Consider the following 19,854-nt stretch of genomic DNA (forward strand, 5'->3'; position numbering starts at 1 on the left):
ATATGTCATTTACAAATATATTCTCCCATACTGTAGGATGCCTTTTTGTTCTGCTGATGGTGTCCTTTGCTGTACAGAAGCTTTTTAGCATGATGTAGTCCCGTTTGTTCATTTTTTATTTTGTTTCCCTTGCCCAAGGAGATACATTACATTCAGGAAAAAGTTGCTCATGTTTTTATTCAAGATATTTTTGCCTATGTTTTCTTCTAAGAGTTCTATGGTTTCATGACTTACATTCAGGTCTTTAATGTACTTTGAGTTTACTTTTGTGTATGAAGTTAGGCAGTAATCCAGTTTCATTCTCTTGCATGTAGCTGTCCAGTTTTGCCAACACCAGCTGTTGAAAAGGCTGTCATTTCCCCATTGTATATCCATGGGTCCTTTATCATATATTAATTGACAATATATGGTTGGGTTTATACCTGGGCTCTCTAGTCTGTTCCATTGGTCTATGGGTCTGTTCTTGTGCCAGTACCAAATTGTCTTGATTTCTGTGGCTTTGTAGTAGAGCTTGAAGTTGGGGAATGTAATTCCCCCAGCTTTATTCTGCCTTTTCAGGATTGCTTTGGTTATTCGGGGTCTTTTATGTTTCCATATTAAGCATGCATTTTTATGTCATTTGTAACCAATAGCTATTGTCATCATTCCTAACTGAAGCCTTTTGCCATGGCCTTGGGCACCCAGCCCAGCTTAGTGGGTGCAACGATGTAGCTCATTTCACTGGCAAATAGCTATTGGTGAGGCAGAGAGGGGTCACCTTCTCAGGGGAAAGGCCCAGAGCCAGGACCTGTCAGAGCCGGGAGCCCTGGACTGTGCTCTTCTGGGATCGTGTGGGTGAGGCAGCCACATGCCGCAGCTGCACTCAGGAGCTGAAGGAATGATTCAAAGGCAGTTTAATGGAACCAGTCAGGGTGTGACCACAGCCCCACCACCTGGAGAGAGTGACGAAGAGAAGCAAGTTGGTTTGTTTCCTACCAGCAGCTGCACATTGTTCACGATCTGACAGCTTCCAGATAAGCTGCAGCCAGGCCTTCCAGGGTCAGGAGCAAGCATTCATCCCTCAACAAGGTCTCCAACCCAAGGCCCTGCTGTCGATGGGCTGGCGGGCCAGGAGGGCCTCAAGCAAGAGCTCCTCCCACCAGCAGAGCCGAGCAGAGGAGAACACGCGACCGGGCATCCACACACACCCGTGGGCAAGTCCACACGCAGTCAAGTTTTTGAGCCCTGGGTAGTGGCTGTGCAGAGGCCCCAGGACAGGCCTCCTTGGGTGCCCCATACAAGACACTGGAGGAAACCTAGGCCCAGCAGAGGGAGGAGTCCACATGTGTCAAAGCACGATAAAGAAGGTATTACAGGGAACTTGCTTCTGGATGGAGCTGGGATGCCCCAGTATTCTGAGAAAGGAGCTACGATTCAGCCCTGCACAGCCTGGAGGTGGCACCCCCGAGGGCTGGGCATGCCTTTGCTGTGCCACGGCCATGGGTTGGTGCTTTGAAGTGGGATCACTCTGGAATTTTGAATCTGAAAGTTTTATTTTTGGGGCAACAGTTGAGGCAGATTCCATAGGTGGGAGTCATACTGGGACTTGAATGACACTAAACAAGACTCACCCAGAATTAACCGAAGCTGTTAGCCAAGCAATGGGAGTTTCCAGAGAAACATAGAGATCCAGGGCAAACCTGTACATTGAAGAGATATTCTGAACCCAATAACCCCCAAACACCAAATGTCCTCTGATTTGAGCCCGAGAGAGTCTGGCACCTGCGTGGGGCCCTAGGCAGCACTGCTGAGCCACTGGCTGCCCCAGTTCTCAAAGGCAGAGCATTCATGCCTTTCTCCTCCTCAGGCAGCTGCACAGACAGCCAGGCCCCAGGGGGCCCATTTGAGTTCATAAACACATGCTGAGCACAAATGCTTTTGCCCTGAGATGGCTGCTGTCACTGCCTTTTATAAACAGCCACTCTTTCCCTAAACATTAAAAATTCTCAAAAGCCTTCTTCCAGTGCCTTGATGACTGGGGACATTGTTGTTGCCTGTGAGCTCCAAGGCCAGAGCATGGTAAAGCCTGCCATGTTATCCCCAGGATAATCTCCCATGGATTTACATACAGGACCTGGGTGACTTCCCAGGATCGCTCCAGGACACTTCTGTGCCCGTGTTGGGATAAGCATGACCAATTGCACATGGCCCAGCAGACACACAGCCAAGAGCACCCAGGGCATCCAGAGCTCTGGCTGACACCCCCCCCAGGTGGGTGGGATGCAGCTGTACCCAAGGTCTGCAGATGAGGGGGTTGTCTAACACACCACATGCTTTCTACCTGCAGAGTTTTATTACATCTCTTGGTGCTGCCCCTTCAAATGTCTTGACTGCTGTGCCACACCAGTCCAGGGTTCCTAGAATATCTCAAGTCAGTACATTGGGCCACAGTTGAGGAACGGAGTCACCCGTGGGTCCTCGTGTCCCCGCCCCTGGGCACACAGTCCTCTATGTCCTCATCCTGCCTCTCGCCTCCCTCCTCTTCCTCCAGGGCCCTCAGTCAGCCCTGGGTCACCCTTCCTCCCACTGCAGGAACTTCTGCCAAAACCATTGCCCCCATGTGGGCCCCTTCACTCTCCCTCCACCGGCTTTTCCTCCTGTGTCAGCAGGCTTGTGATCACCACCTTGGGGTGATCCTTTAGGTGCTCAGCACTGGCTCCTGCCTTTCTGCAGAGAAGGTCCTGCTTGGCCAGCCTGGGACCCTCAGATGTCACCTCCTTTGGCGGTGCTGCTGGCTCCACCATTTGTCCAAGCCTCTCTTTCTGGCACCTTCTGCAGTGGGCACCCCTAATCCCCAGCTGGGCTCTATTCCTTCTCCATACAGGGTTGCCTTCATTCAGCTCCACTTCCTCTCAGAAGTGTTTGCCCCATGAACCTTCCCGAGACACCCGACTTCTTGGAATTCCTGGGGCTTCCTGTTCTCAGTCCCAGAACGTGGGCCCATCCTACTCTCCTTCCCCAAACCACTCACCTGGGCCTGGGTTGCTGCCTGGGATGGGCTGAGGTTGTTCGGTGTACCTGCTGCTCACTCTCCCAAGCTCCTGCACATCTAAACTAGAACCTCCCATCTCCTGATGAGTCAGCAGCCTGGGTGGAAATAGGCCCTCCCTCCTCTGAACTGCACGGCAGGTTTTGGACAAGATCACCTCCCGCGGATCGCCATGATGGAGGGCACTTGGCACAGGGTCCTGAGGGGCAGAGTATCAGAGCTCGCAGGAAGAATGTTCTTTGTGTCACTGGGGCCAAGTAGTGGGACCCGGAGGCCTGGGTCACTTGTTAGGCTGCTGTCCTCCCTCCACAGGGAAAGAGGGAGCCGTGACGAAGCCACCGATGTCTGAGAAGCTGCATTAATCCTTCCCCAGATGGGAGAGAGGGGTCTTTGAAGCACCAGTTCCTGGGCTGCAGGTGCTCAGCCACTGCAGCTCACGGTAGGTATGAAGTTTAAAGTAGGTGCAGACATCTGGATGCTCAGGACCATGGACTTTGTGTCCTGAACTGCCTTGTCCCCACTTGCAGGTAAACCGCACCTGCCCTGATGGGTCCTTACTTATCCACAGAAGGCAGAGAACTGTGTGGGTCTCCCCAGCAGTGTGGGGACAGAGGCCGTGGCCAGGGTACAAGGAAGGCCCTCCAATCAAGACTGACCGAGACTCACAGAGCCTGCAGTCCACAGAAAATAAATGCTGACTTCACCAGGCTCATAGTAACTAGTGGAAATCCTTCACAAAAGATCATAAACTGAATGTGCACATTTAAAGCGAGTATGCGAGAGGTAAGATAGGATCTTGCCAGATGTGGGGTGTTCTAAGGAACCCCCTTCCTCAAGCAGACATTAGAGAGGAAGAACACCCTGTTCTAAAGCCCACCTCTTCGTCCAAGACACCAAACATGGTTTTGTAAAAGAGCATTTGGCCAGGAGTCCAGGGACCTGGGCTCCCACCCCCAGCTGGGATGGGAATCTGGAACGTCCTCTCACATTTCTGCACCTGGATGAGGTGCTGACTGTCACCTTCCCAGCATCAGGCTCAGGGGTCCCAGCATCTGCTGTGCAGCCATGCTCACCCCTGTCCTGGCACCGCACATCACCCACAGATGCACCTTGCGGTACCTTCCCTCTGCTCAGGGCACCTGGGTTTGCACGTCTGGGCTCCACAGGAAGGGACCCTCCAGCAGAAGCGTTTGGCCAGGAGGCTGAAGCGGACCTGTGCCCAAAGTACAAGCAGGTGCGTGTTCCCTGTCACAGCAGAAGCAGCGCCAGGTGCAAAAGGAGCTTGCAGATGGCGGGGGCTCAGCCTGGTGGCAGTCAGGGTGGGCACAAGGTGTGCAGGATGGAGTGAATCCATGCCCAGGCTGAGCAGGCAACACAAGGCAAACCAGAAACCAAGACCAAGGTTCCTGAACAGTGCCGGTGCAAAAGCCCTTACAGCAAATTAGCCGAGGACTGGTCACTGGTGTGTTTGTGACCAAAAAGCATCCATTTTCTTGGTAATTTTCCCACCCACCTTTTTCCTGCATTATCTCTGAGCAGAGAGAAGTCCTTATGCACTTTTCTCTTTTGGCTTCTGGTTCAGCAGACTGATGTCACTACATTTCACATTCTCTGGTTTCCCTTAAAAACCTTGTTCTCTGATGCAGGGCCTGGCTCTCCCATCCCGATGAACTGCTGCTGGGGGCTTGACTCGGTCTTGCAGGGGTGGACACAGCACCCAATTTCCCCTGACCCTTCTTGCCTGGTACATGATCAATAAAACATGCCGGGAAGAGCAAGTGAGCAGCAGAATGCCCGTGCTGACAGAACCAGCCAGACAGCAGGACAGACTCGATTTCACCCAGAAGCAAAGTGTGGGTGAGGCGTGTAAGGACCAGGAAGGTGTGCTGGCCTTCCCGTGGGGCTGAGGGCAGCGTCTGGGGATCCACGGCACAGCAGCTGATCATGACACGGAACAATGACTCAGGAACAGAGGCCCTGCTCTGAGGGACTTTGAGGCAGTTGCTGGGTGTGGTGCTTAACCCAGAAAACTCCCCAAAGCCTCGCTCAGACCCACAAGTCCTCCTTGGGAAGGGCTGCGACCTGCCCATGTGATCAAACACCCGGAAACCTGAAGCCACAGAGAATCTAGACAGACTAATGAAATACATCAGAATACTACACAGCTCTTAAATGGAATATATAAAGCAATACAGACCAGTCTGCAAATACATTGCTAAAGTAAAAAAGAAAAACAGTGCAAGCAGAGCTTTGGGGTAGACAGCATGCTAACTGCCATTTGTACAAGACAAATAGGAGGGACACACATCAGTCTGAGGATCCCCAGGAGGGTAGGTGAAAGGCAGTAGCTGTCCTCAGAGAGGGGACCTGGGGATCTGGAGTAGGAAATAGTTTTCATTGTATATGTTTTTGAATGCATTTTTTATGGCATATATCACTTAACTTTTAATGTGAAAGATTTCATTAATTTGTTCAGCACAAGTTTATTCACTATCTTCTGAAATGCCAATACTATGTAAGATCTGGGGGCTGCAAAGACGCAGAGACCACCTCTGCTCTTCCCCAGATGGAGGACACATCCCCTTCCGATGCAGGCATAAATGATATAAAGTCACACACAAATTCCTATCCAATCTGTCACAGGCAGGACACCTGGGCAAAGCCTGGGGCCTCTGACATTCCCTCTCACTCACAGGTCAGGAGGGGTCACATGCCAGGGCTGCCTTTTAGCTGTGTTTTTAGGCACTTGTGGCCTCAGAGTGCCTCATATACCTGTTGCCAAGGTTTAGTTTTAACAATGAGTCAGTCTTAAGTCATGAAGCTCTGAATACCTACTAAACTTTTATTTTGTACAAAGTGAATCCTTTTAAAGGGGTTTAGAATTGAAATTCGTTTTTGTCTGGTTTTATGTGTTGTTTTAGATTCAACATGTGTTAAAAATAATTCCTAGTCGAGTTTTTACTAACTCCCTAAAATTGAAAATGACTTTTTCTTGTCTCTGGTGCTCTTCCATACCAATTTCTTTTTTTTTTTTTTTTTTAGATAATTATTTTTATTGAAGGGTAGTTGACGCACAGTATTACATTACATTAGTTTCAAGTGTACAACACAGTGATAAAACATTTATATACATAATTCTAGGTTCCAGCTATCACCCTACCAAGCTGTTACAATATCTTGACTATATTCCTTATGCTATACATTACATCCCGGTTACTTATTTATTTTACCATTGGAAGTCTGTCCTTTTTTTTTTTTTTTTTTTTTTTTTGTGAGGGCATCTCTCATATTTATTGATCAAATGGTTGTTAACGACAATAAAATTCTGTATAGGGGACTCAATGCTCAATGCACAATCATTAATCCACCCCAAGCCTAATTTTCGTCAGTCTCCAATCTTCTAAGGCATAACAAACAAGTTCTTACAAGGAGAACAAATTCTTACATAATGAATAAGTTACATAGTGAACAGTACAAGGGCAGTCATCAGAGAAACTTTTGGTTTTGCTCATGCATTATGAACTATAAACAGTCAGTTCAAATATGAATACTCATTTGGTTTTTATACTTGATTTATATGTGGATACCACATTTCTCTCTTTATTATTATTATTTTTAATAAAATGCTGAAGTGGTAGGTAGATACAAGATAAAGGTAGGAAACATAGTTTAGTGTTGTAAGAAAGCAAATGTAGATGATCAGGTGTGTGCCTGTAGACTGTGTGTTAATCCAAGCTAGACAAGGGCAATAAAACATCCATGTATGCAGAAGATTTTTCTCAGAATGGGGGGGTGAGGTTCTAAGCCTCACCTCTGTTGATCCCCAATTTATCACCTGACGAACCCCTGCGACTGTGCCTGTCTTAGGTTGTTCCTCCCTTGAGGAATCTTACCCGTCTCTGGCTAACCAGTCATCTTCCGGGGCCATACAGGGAAATGTTAAGTTGGTAAGTGAGAGAGAAGCCTTATTGTTTGAAATGGTTAGCTTTTTATTTCTTTGCATATTTATGCCCTGTAGCTTCTATGCCCAGCATTTGTCTTGAGGTATCTTTACCACTTGGAAGAATTATGATACTCGGTAAATTTGATATGAGGCACGAATTCTATTTAAGGGTTGTAATTAGGAAGGAAGAAGAAAAGCTATAGAAGTAGCAGGCGGAAGAAAACATGGGAAGATTGATTATTTCTTTGACATATCTTCTTGTAGAGTAACTTCAGCATGTATAGGTTTTAAACTGCTACTTAAATTGCGCACACACATTAACATAATAGGAGTATAGTTACATAACCAAAGCATATCTGTAATTACCAGCCATCTCCAGTGAAACCAAGAAAACCAGTTAGGCACCTTAGGCATTTGTGAAAACTTATCTATGATATGGTGGATATTGTCCAACTGAACTTGAACAGTCTGAGAGAAATCAGACAAATTAAAACAACCCATTCCTGGGGAATGTTCACATCCCTTATGTTCTTTTAACAGTAAATAGTCTGTAGTTGTAAGATTTTGGAGCGCTACAATTTGCACTTCTCCTAATTCTTGGTTGAGTTCCAACAGTATAGATCCAGTTCAAATTTGTTGTTTTACTGTATGCACAGGCCAGCTTAGATATCTCCTTCATTCCCATGTCAAGTCCAGGAGCTGGTGGGATGAGTGCATCTACAGCTGTAGCAGTGCGTGGATCTTTGTTGGGGTTTTTTGATGATCATCTTCTGGCATGAGTCTTCCAGAGAGTGCTGATGTTGGAAGTTCTCTTTCATATCGTATCTTAGGTCATTTTCGGGGTAGCCAAATTAAGCTTTGATCTTCTGTATAAACGCAAACAGACCCTTTGCCTATACTTTTATATGCCCTTTATACCCTTGTGTAGAACTCACTGGAGGTTACCACACAGGAACTGCTCTTTTTTGTTTTGTTTTGTTTTGTTTTGTTTTTGGTATCACTAATCTACATTTACATGACGAATATTATGTTTACTAGGCTCTCCCCTATACCAGGTCTCCCCTATAAACCTCTTTACAGTCACTGTCCATCAGCATAGCAAAATGTTGTAGAATCACTACTTGCCTTCTTTGTGTTGTACAGCCCTCCCTTTTCTCCTACCCCCCCATGTATGTTAATCTTAATACCCCCCCCACTTATCCCTCCCCACCCACCCATCCTCCCCAGTCCCTTTCCCTTTGGTACCTGTTAGTCCATTTTTGAGATCTGTGATTCTGCTGCTGTTTTGTTCCTTCAGTTTTTCCTTTGTTCTTATACTCCATAGATAAGTGAAATCATTTGGTATTTCTCTTTCTCCGCTTGGCTTGTTGCACTGAGCATAATACCCTCCAGCTCCATCCATGTTGCTGCAAATGATTGGATTTGCCCTTTTCTTATGGCTGAATAGTATTCCATTGTGTATATGTACCACATCTTCTTTATCCATTCATCTATCGATGGACATTTAGGTTGCTTCCAATTCTTGACTATTGTAAATAGTGCTGCGATAAACATAGGGGTGCACTGATCTTTCTCATACTTGATTGCTGCATTCTTAGGGTAAATTCCTAGGAGTGCAATTCCTGGGTCAAATGGTAAGTCTGTTTTGAGCATTTTGATGTACCTCCATACTGCTTTCCACAATGGTTGAACTAATTTACATTCCCACCAGCAGTGTAGGAGGGTTCCCCTTTCTCCACAGCCTCGCCAACATTTGTTGTTGTGTGTCTTTTGGATGGCAGCCATCCTTACTGGTGTGAGGTGATACCTCATTGTAGTTTTAATTTGCATTTCTCTGATAATTAGCGATGTGGAGCATCTTTTCATGTGTCTGTTGGCCATCTGTATTTCTTTTTTGGAGAACTGTCTGTTCGGTTCCTCTGCCCATTTTTTAATTGGGTTATTTGTTTTTTGTTTGTTGAGGCGTGTGAGCTCTTTATATATTCTGGACATCAAGCCTTTATCGGATGTGTCATTTTCAAATATATTCTCCCATACTGTAGGGATCCTTTTTGTTCTATTGATGGTGTCTTTTGCTGTACAGAAGCTTTTCAGCTTAATATAGTCCCACTTACTCATTTTTGTTGTTGTTTTCCTTGCCCAGGGAGATATGTTCAAGAAGAGGTCGCTCATATTCATGTCTAAGAGGTTTTTGCCTATGTTTTCTTCCAAGAGTTTAATGGTTTCATGACTTACATTTAGGTCTTTGATCCATTTTGAGTTTACTTTTGTATATGGGGTTAGACAATGGTCCAGTTTCATTCTCCTACATGTAGCTCTCCAGTTTTGCCAGCACCACCTGTTGAAGAGACTGTCATTTCGCCATTGTATGTCCATGGCTCCTTTATCAAATATTAATTGACCATATATGTCTGGGTTAATGTCTGGATTCTCTAGTCTGTTCCATTGGTCTGTGGCTCTGCTCTTGTGCCAGTACCAAATTGTCTTGATTACTATGGCTTTATAGTAGAGCTTGAAGTTGGGGAGTGAGATCCCCCCTACTTTATTCTTGTTTCTCAGGATTGCTTTGTCTATTCGGGGTCTTTGGTGTTTCCATATGAATTTTTGAATTATTTGTTCCAGTTCATTGAAGAATGTTGCTGGTAGTTTCATAGGGATTCATACCAATTTCTTCATCCTACAGAATTTGAAAGTAGCAACTACAGACCCTTACTATCTCACTGCCCTTCTAAGTTCATGAGCAGACATGCATGGTTGGTGTCTGGCATCGCAGTCATCCAGCCCACCCTGGCTTACCTCATCTGTGCTGCTTATTCTGGTGACTTATTAGTATTTATATCCCTGACATTTGAGCCATGCATATTCCAAAGAGTGAAAAAGAAAAGGAAAGGAATTTAGAGGACAAAGTGTGTCTCTACAGAAAGATGAAGGTGGCCAGGCCTGTCTACCTCACGATGCAGCCTTTTTCCTGAAGGGCAGCCAGCCTTGTTAGCAAGCTATTCTTGCAAGTCAGGAAGGGAAGATGAGTCAGATGTAGGTATTTTTGTTACAGAGCTTTAATAACAAGAATCTTCAATTAAGAAAATGTCCAAGGCCTGATACTTGTCATTGTAAAAAAAAACCAAGTGGCATCTTTCCCCACCACTCCAAAACATGGCAGATGTTTTATGGCCTCTAAAGCTACCATGTTCTTTCTGCTCCAGCTGATGCTGAGGTGAACTTAGCGATTTTCAGGGACTCTGTCCTTACATACCCCCACGTCTGATGTGGGCCAACACAGATCACCTCTGAGAAACTCTGAACCCAGCAAAAATAAGCAGCAAGGGAGCCCGCTTGAATATTTAAGGTGTCCTGACCCACCCTCGCACCAGGAGGCATTTGTTCTCCAACCATGGAAACAAGCCTGAGTCTGGCCATCCTGCAGATAGCAGCCTGCCTGGCTTCTGCAGAAATTTGTTGTTGTTGTTTTTTAAGTACTTGTTGCAAACTTTTAAGAAATTGTAATATTTTGGGTAAAGTTTGTATTTCTGATGTTCTCTGAAAATAGGAAGCTGGGCAATTCAGCACCTGCGTTCCTCACAGAAGAGTGGGGTGTAAGGAGCATCTGCCTCTTCCCAGGTCCCCAGGGCCCCATGGCCCTACACCACCGCTGCCCAGCCACATGGCCGGCAGCTCCCCTCCTGGGCAGCAGCTTACTGCTGTTGAACAGTTGGCCAGGGACAAGGGGTCATGCTTGTCTCTTGGAAAAGAGTAAAACTAAAAGGATATTGTTCTGAACACATTTCATCTATGTGAGCCAGCCAATAATGAGAATCTTTTATATTTAAAATAAACCTGATTGTGGGTCACAGCATCCTATTTCATAATGGCAGAGAACCTCACCTCCCTGAGTTGGTCCTCTTGCTCCCTGTATGGCATGTATGCCATGAGGCACGTCATCGGCACAGACTTACAGATGTTCCGTCTGCTATCTGGCCAACCTTGACCAACTGTGAGGGAATTCCTCCCAGGGAAGCTCATGGCCATACTCTATTTTTTAAAAGGTAAGTGTTCCTGTCACCCATTGGAACTGTGCCAGCTTTCTCTCTGGTACCAAAGCATTCTTGATGAAAACAGGACATCAGGAATAGCAAGAACGAAGCTGTAAGACAGTATCGCGGGAGCTTTTCCCTAACACACCAGTTACGAGAGGGTTGAGCTGGGAGCGGTCGCTCAGGGGTGCAAGGGAGAGGGGCATTGTCTGCAGAGATTTGTCAACAGCAAGAAAACTGACTACAGTTTGGTCTGGTTTCATTATGACCACAAGCCAGCAATGTCAATGGTAAAATTCTCCTCCCGTGCCCATTTCTGGAGTGTCTCTGCAGGCCCACAGCTTGGCACTAGACCTGTGTGTGTGTCCTGGGGAAAGCTGTGGGAATCAGGACTATCTGGACCGGGGAGGAGAATGTAGAGTCTACAAATGCCCTTTATGTGTTGGAAGAAGTAGCTCTGCCCCCTATGCTCCAGGAGGCAAGTTAGCACCAGTGAGTGGCGGCCATTTGTGCACAGCCTCAGAGCCTGCTAACAATGTGACTGTCCTATATGGTGTGAGGAGCAGCGGTCCCATCCCTGAGAGTCTTCAGACAGAGTCTGAAGGGCACCTACCGAGGACACAGCAGACACCCCAACTCCTCCACATGCAGGAGGGTGTGAGGCCAGACCGCAGGGATGTGCAGATAGGCCCCAGGGCCACTGGCACTAACTAGATGACCCTCACAGTTTTGCCTGTCCTCTTTCAGCAAGGGAAGCTGAATCTAACCTCTTGACTCTCACGGGAGGGAACACACCCATCATCTCATCATGAGGCCCTGGTTAGCAGGACCACGTCTCATCTGTCCTTGCCACGGGCTAATGCTTGGCATGTGGCTTTGCACAGGACACTCAGCCCACGTTTCTTGTGGAGCTGGACTCCCCTGCTTTTCTCTGGGCAGAGTTCTACCAGGCCGTTGGGAAGCTGTGGCATGTACGGTACAGAACCACGAATCTGGATTTGGCAGGAAGGAATCCTGGAGCCCAAGACCTCCCTGTTCAAGGTGTGGAGGCTCCAGAGGGGGTAGAAGGGGCCCCGATGCCTATTTTAGGTTGGGTCTAGAGTCCAGTGTGAGTGCCTGGGAGGTGGCAGGTCCAAACTGCGAAGTGTGGTCAGGGCATGCACAGTGCATGCTGGGTTGTGTGAATGAAGAAACGCAAAATTTCTCATCAGCATTTATACTGAGTACAAGTTGAAATGAGAATGATTCAGATATATTTGGATAAATAAAATACTGTTAAAATTAGTCGCATATTTCTTTTTACTTATTTTAATGTGGCTACTAGAAAACTCAAAACCACCCTTGTGGCTCACATTCTATGTCCTCTGGGCAGTGCTGGCCTAAACAGAACCCATGTCTGTGTTTTTTTTCTCTGAGGTCCTCTGCAAAATGCTAGACTGTTTCAACACATGGTCATACTCTGATTTTAATTCTTTTCTTTAGGAAGATAAAACAATGGCACAGAACAGAGAAAAAGAAAACTGAAAGACAAAGGGCTTGCTCCTGTTTATAATCAAGGTGTTTCAAGTCCCAGACCTGTATTTATAAAAGTGTGGATGTGTCTGGGCTGACTGTGTCACCCCAACATTCCTCCTCTGGCCTGGAGAAAATGGATCAGAAAGTTCACTGTATTTGTAATAGTTTTGTCTTCAGGAAACCAATGTCTCATTTTTCTGTTTGATTTCCCATAAGTTTCTATCATTCCTAACTCGACCAGAATCATCTGTAATCTAACTAAGAATTTAAAATGTGAGAGATTAAATAAATACACATTCCACAGAAAATGGAGTTGCTTTTGCAAAGCATAACAACACCCATGAAAGTATTTTAGCAACTGTTGCTATTGTCTCAAACCATGGAAACTGTTACTGTTAAGGATTAAGTCTTTCTTTTTAAAAGGTCTATGTAAAGGCCCCTCCCACCCCCATACTCAAGAGGCTGTATGAGTTTCATCAGCAGTCATCGAAAAGCACTGAAAATGGACCTTTTTTCCCTGAAGATGCAAGTGACCTTAAAACACCAGTTTTCAGCATGAGGTGTGAGTTTTTGCATGTTTGATTACCAATTTCTGGGATGGCCTTGCTCACCAATTCTTACCTTTGTAATTTTCTGTTTGAACCCCTACAAGCTCTGCACATCTTGTTTCTTCCTCCTGTATTTCTAGATGAAATCGGCATTCTGGGTGAATGCTGTTCACCTGGTCAAGGTTTAAAAAAATAGAAATAACTAAAAATTCCACCATAAAAGGAAACTCAAATAGAAATTCTGCAAAAAAACCCAAACTTCACAGTGCTAAACTGCTTCCAAACTAACACTCTTTTCAAAACAAGCACCTTCTTGGAAATTCATCCCATGGTCTAGGCTAGGAAGAATTAATACTGTCAAAATGGCCATCCTGCCTAAAGCAATCTACAGATTCAGTGCAATCCGTATCAAAATACCAACAGCATTCTTCAATGAACTAGAGAAAATAGTTCTAAAATTCATATGGAACCACAAAAGACACCGAATAGCCAAAGCAATCCTGAAAAGGAAGAATAACGCTAGGGAGATTATGCTCCCCAACTTCAAGCTCTACTACAAAGCCACAGTAATCAAGACGATTTCGTACCGGCACAAGAACAGACTCATAGACCAATGGAACAGACTAGAGAGCCCAGATATAAACCCAACCATATATGGTCAATTAATATATGATAAAGGACCCATGTATATACAATGGGGAAATGACAGCCTTTTCAACAGCTGGTGTTGGCAAAACTGGACAGCTACATGCAAGAGAATGAAACTGGATTACTGCCTAACTCCATACACAAAAGTAAACTCAAAGTACATTAAAGACCTGAATGTAAGTCATGAAACCATAAAACACTTAGAAGAAAACATAGGCAAACATCTCTTGAATATAAACATGAGCAACTTTTTCCTGAATGTATCTCCTTGGGCAAGGGAAACAAAATAAAAAATGAACAAATGGGACTACATCATGCTAAAAAGCTACTGTACAGCAAAGGACACCATCAGCAGAACAAAAAGGCATCCTACAGTATGGGAGAATATATTCATAAATGACATATCCAACAAGGGGTTAACATCCCAAATATATATAAAAAACTCACATGCCTCAACACCCAATAAGCAAATAACCTTATTAAAAAATGGGCAGAGGACATGAACAGACACCTCTCCAAAGAAGAAATTCAGATGGCCAACAGGCACATGAAAAGATTCTCCACATTGTTAATTGTCAGGGAAATGCAAATTAAAATCGCAATGAGATATCACCTCACACCAGTTAGGATGGCCAACATAGAAAAGACTAGGAACAACAAATGGTGGTGAGGATGCAGAGAAAGGGGAACCCTCCTACACTGCTGGTGGAAATATCAATCAGTTCAACCATTGTGGAAAGCAGTATGGAGGTTCCTCAAACAACTCAAAATAGAAATACCTTTTGGCCCAGGAATTCCACTCCTAGTAATTTACCCTAAGAATGCAGGATCCCAGATTCAAAAAGACATACGCACCCCTATGTTTATCGCAGCACTATTTACAATAGCCAAGAAACAGAAGCAACCTAAGAGTCCATCAGTAGATGAATGGATAAAGAAGAGGTGGTACATCTACGCAATGAAATATTATTCAGCCATAAGAAGAAACAAATCCTACCATTTGCAACAACATGGATGGAGTTAGAGGGTATTATGCTCAGTGAAATAAGCCAGGTGGAGAAAGACAAGTACCAAATGATTTCACTCATGTGTGGAGTATAAGAACAAAGCAAAAACTGAAGGAACAAAACAGCAGCAGACTCACAGAACCCAAGAATGGGCTAACAGTTACCAAAGGGAAAGGGCCTGGGGAGGATGAGTGGGAAGGGAGGGATAAGGGGGATAGGGGGGAAGTACAATTAGCAGACATAATGTAGCAGGGTGGGATATGGGGAAGGCAGTATAGCACAGAGAGGACAAATAGTGACTCCATAGCATCTTACTACACTGATGGACAGTGACTGTAATGGGGTATGTGGGGGAGACTTGATAACGGGGGGAGTCTAGTAACCATAACGCTGTTCAAGTAATTGTACATTAATGATACCAAAAAAAAAACAAGCACCTTCCTATCTGGCATGGTTATTTTTTTTTTTAAGCTGCACTATTTACTTCATAAAGGAATTTTAAAACAAATATAAAACCTAACAGAATATGTGTTTTTTTTCCTGTGCAGGAAAACAGCGTACTAATGTAATACACTGTATGTTGTTGGTACTAATTCGGGGGCAATGGGGTACTTTAATCCAATAATCTTTCAATACTCCAGTCCTCAGTTTCATAGCCCTTGGTTTAAGCAAGCACACGGGCACCCATAAGACCAGTCTTGCCTACTGAGCCCTCCGCACAGACGCCAGCACGCTTCCTGTGAGGTGCCTCTGCATCGGGAGGAACATGTATTTTAGGATAACTGATTTTAGGGGCTGCGGATCACATCTGAAGCTCAACTTTAGAGTCTGGTGTGAAGTTTTTCAAAAAGATTAGGAGGTAGGAGGGGAAAGGAATTGTGGGAGTACATCACTCCCACTTCCACTGAAAGAGGAGGGTGGTTTAATGCGTATTTATCATAGAGATTGTAGATGTGATACTATAATAGTTATGATCTATAAGTTTGGCAAAAGACAAAATGACATGTTTCAGTCTTAGCAGATGATATTCTCTGATCCTCATTTTTACAAAAATCTAGTGTTCTCCTTATTTATGACCCCCTCCCACAACGCGTACACTGTTGACTAGAGCTGTGTGCCGTCCCCCCACCCACATTTCTGAAGAAAATTTTACTTTTACTAAAGAGAATTGTACTCTTGGGTATATGACGGCCATGTGTGTTTACTTATTTCCTACCATTGAAACAGGTCAATTAGAATTCTAACGAGGAAAAAATTTCCTAGCGGAAGTAAGGCCGAAAGCAAATGTTGGATACTTTTGCCACATTTGCCCTCATTGAAGAAAAAAGACCCCACGTTTGTTTCTTTCCCCCTAAGATCTACATGGCGCGGCACCATTTGCAGAGACTCCTGCTTTCAAACATTCACTGTGGCTTAGGCTTCAGAACTGGGGAAATTATATTGATTTAAAGAGAAAGATATATTCTTGTTACAGGATTAAAAATCCCTGGCATTCTTGAAATAGGCAGAATGATGACTTATTTGGGGGACATCTTCCACATTAAAGCAGCATTAACCGTAATAATCCCTGGTACTTTTAACAAACTAGCTCTCCGAAGCGCTAACTCCAGTACCAAGGTTCTCGCCCGCACAGCCTTCCTGAGGGACGAAACGCCTCCGTGCGCGGCAAGGGAGTCGGTAGGTTCTCGCCCTCCGGAAAACTGGGGCGTCCCCGCCGTCGGGGCTTCCCTATGCAGCGCCTCGCGGGGCTTCACCCGCCGGACGGGAGGCGGCCTGGGCGGCAGGCTGCGAGTGCGCGGGCCGCGGCCTCCCGTCCACGGGAGGAAGCAAGAGGCGGGCTCACGGGGGGTTCACAGCGGCCTTCAAACAGAAGTAGAATTCTCGGGAGTTAAGAATTATCTGCCGACGCCCTCGTTTAACAGGCGTCTGCTCAGTGCTCCTTGTCCTCGGTGCTCTTGAATAAGGAAAACGAGAATCAGGGCAGAGTATTTCCCAAACTTTCCGAGGCTGCTCGTATTCCCGTCTGACGCGCAGTAGAACAAACAACTGCCGGTACCGGCCCCCGGAGGTCGGGGGAGAAGCGCCGCCCGGGCCGCGCGCGCCCAGGAAACCGCTCGCCTCGCGGGGCGTCGGGAGGAGACACGACCGGTTTCTAGCGAACCCGGGGCCGCGGAGGCGAAAAGCCCAGCGCACCTACCCGCCGAGGCCCGGGCCGCTCCGCGTGCGGCTCTCCGTTCTGCTGCGAGCGTCCCAGCTCTTCGGTGGCCCGACCCCGCCGCCCGCCCGCGGGAGGGAAGCGCGGCCCGCGCGAGCGCCGCGCTCTCTGGGGAGGGAGACGGGGCGCGGGGCGCGGGGCGCAGGGCGCACTCACGGGAGCGAGCAGCCAGCAGCAGCAGGTCAGGAGCCCGAAGGGCAGCAGCGCTGGCGCCCTCATCCCCGCTCTGCGGGCGCGGACACCCGCCGGGCTCGGGTACGCGCCGCGGGTTCGGACCCTCACCGAGGTCCGGCGATCCCAGCGCCGCGGGCGCCCAGCAGCTGCCGCCGAGCCGCCCGAGCGCCAGGCCGAGTACGGGATCCCGCTCCGCCCCCGCGCCCCGCGTCCCGCCCCGCGCGCCCTCCCCATCCTCCCTACTCCCGCCCTTCCCGGGGCTCCCCTCTTAGCCGCCCCGTTCCCGACGCTCACCGTCCTCTCTCCCCACCCTCCTCTCGTCCCCCCATTCTCCCCACCCCCTCGTCTCCCCCGCTTCCTCCTCCCCACCTCCCCGCCCTCCCCGCGTCCCCGTTATCCTCCCGGCCCTCCTCTCCATTCTCCCCCGGTGCCCATCCTCTCCGCGCCTCCCTCTTAGCCGCCCTGTTCCCCGTCTCTGCAGCCGGGAGAGCGGTGAGTGGGTGCGCACCTGCGGGCCGACGGCGTGCAGTGGATCGCCCCGGGGGAGACCCTCTCTGGGAACAGGGAGACCGGGCTCCGAGCTGGGTTTGCATCTACGCGTTCCCGTGTTAAATCAAAAGCTAAAGGCGCCCAAGAAAGTCACAAGAACCCCAGTTAGGGTGGGTGGGTAGTCTTTGACGCCGGCGGACTGGGTTGGGGCAACTGAAAATTAACGAGAAAATTGGAGTGCATTCGGAGAAAACAGGAGGGCAGACCCAGCTGGGCGGGTCTTGAATCCTGCAGCGGAAGCCCTGGAGGGCGTCCCTCCCCTGCCCCAGGGCTGCCAGGGGGTCCCGGGGCATCCGCAGGCCCGACGAGACCGGCGCTTCTGGAGCTTGGAGTCACTTTCAACATCCGGAAGGATTAGTTCAGCAAGAGAGCTAGTTGTTATCCAACAAAGAAAGCACTAGAAACGGAAAATAAAACAGGTAATGTATGTTGTGTTTTTCACTTTTTATTTGAAAATAATTTCAAACTTACACAGAAGTTAGAATAAGAAGAGTAAAGAACACCCCTTTAGCCTTCATTTAGTTAGATTCAGCTTTTAAAGTTTTACATCATTGGCTTTATCATTTTTGTCCTCTCTGAACCCGCTCTCCAAATACGTCCAACAAAATATTTCTGTCGTCTGTCTACCTATCATGTAGCATCTATCATATCTATACATCATCTATGATCCGTATTTATTATCTATCTGTATCATCTATTATATCTATCATGTATCAATATTATCATCTATGTATCTAGTATATTTATCATCTATCAATCATCTATCTAGATCTATATCTATCGGTATCTACCAATGTCTTTCTGTCTGTGTACCAATATCTATCTATCCCCATCTATTGCCCATCACCCATCTTTCTAGCGGTAGGGAACAGTATTAGACAGAGCACCTGATGCTCTAGGTCTGCAGCTTGGGATCTGAAAGCTCATTGACTCTGGGTCCAATTTGGCAACATTTCTTTGACTCACTATTTGACCTTGAACAAGCCAATGAACTTCTTTGAGTTACTTGTCCATTTGTAATGAGCATAAGGATAAAGATACCAGCCGGCCCTCTCACCTCAGAGGGTGGTGGTAACAGTCGGTTATTAATGCAAATGTAGATGCTTTGCTGAAGGTCTACCCTCTAAGCGTGATGGCATCAGGTGCAAGGCAAGTCCCAGGTCTCTTTCCCTGTAGGTGCTCACAGTACAGCAGGTGGAGGCGAATGGCATGGAGGAGTAGGTGCGATAATGACAAGATGCAGCACAAAGGAGCAAGAGGAGTTGACTTCTCCTGGGAGGAGCTTGGAGGAGTGAACCTCTAAATGGGACTGGAGAATGATTAAAGTGGAGAGGGGTGATCTCAATCACAGGGAGCATGGTGGACAGAAGCACCAAGGAACCATGAATGTGCTGAGCACATCAGGGAAATCAAGGCATATGGCCAGTTCCGGAAGTCTGAGCACCTGACAGATAATCTTGATCCAACAGAAAGCTAAGTCAGTATTGTCTAAGAGTCAAATTCACTAGCTGCAGAATGGCACACAGGACAAAAGGTTATGTGTATTCTGGACACACTGTTAAAACTGATGAGACAAAGTTGCTATTAACTAACATCAGAAGTTTACTGTCTCCACTGCTCTGTCTTTTCCACTGCTCTGTCTTTTCCACAGTGTAATAGAGTTGGGATCATACACTATGTAGCCTTTTCAGATTGACTTCTTTCAGGTAGCATTAAGTGTTCAAAGTTCCTTCATGTCATTTCATGGTTTGAGAGCTCATTTCTTTTTAGTGCTGAATAACATTCCATTATCTGGATGGACCACAGTTTGTTTAACCATTTATGTACTGAAGGACATCCTGGTTGCTTCCAAGATTGAGCAATTACGAATAAACTGCTGTAAACATTCATGAGCAGGTTTTTGTGTGGAAGTAAGTTCAACTATATACCTAGGACTGTAATTGCTGTTCCCTGCAGTCAGTATTAGCTTTGTAAGAAATTGCCAAACTCTTCCAAAGTGGCTGCAGCATTTGCATTCCCACCAGCAGGGAATGAGAGTTCTTGTTTGCTCCACAACCCTGCCAGCATCTGGAGCTGTCAGTGTTCCAGAGGTTTGACATTCTTCAAGGTGGGTAGTGGGATCTCATTGTTTTAATTGCATTTTCCTGAGGACTTGATGAGGGGCATCTTTCATATGCTTATTTTCCATCTGTTTAT

The 19,854-nt window shown here is 46.6% G+C and overlaps 1 protein-coding gene across 1 annotated transcript in view; it reads right to left on the bottom strand.

The window, feature by feature from the left end:
* Positions 1 to 17,279, bottom strand: part of LOC118926329 (vasoactive intestinal polypeptide receptor 2-like) — a 68,124-nt gene extending 50,845 nt beyond the window's left edge. The window contains exons 1-2 of the mRNA XM_057498441.1: positions 17,092 to 17,279; positions 13,139 to 13,238 (exon numbers count right to left, since the gene is read on the bottom strand). Coding sequence (XP_057354424.1) covers positions 13,139 to 13,238; positions 17,092 to 17,154 — 163 coding nt within the window. The 5' untranslated portion in view covers positions 17,155 to 17,279. The remainder of the gene's footprint in view (positions 1 to 13,138; positions 13,239 to 17,091) is intronic.
* Positions 17,280 to 19,854: the final 2,575 nt, after the last annotated feature.

The sequence above is a fragment of the Manis pentadactyla genome, chromosome 3, assembly GCF_030020395.1.
Source record: "Manis pentadactyla isolate mManPen7 chromosome 3, mManPen7.hap1, whole genome shotgun sequence".
NCBI classification, from domain to species: Eukaryota; Metazoa; Chordata; class Mammalia; order Pholidota; family Manidae; genus Manis; species Manis pentadactyla.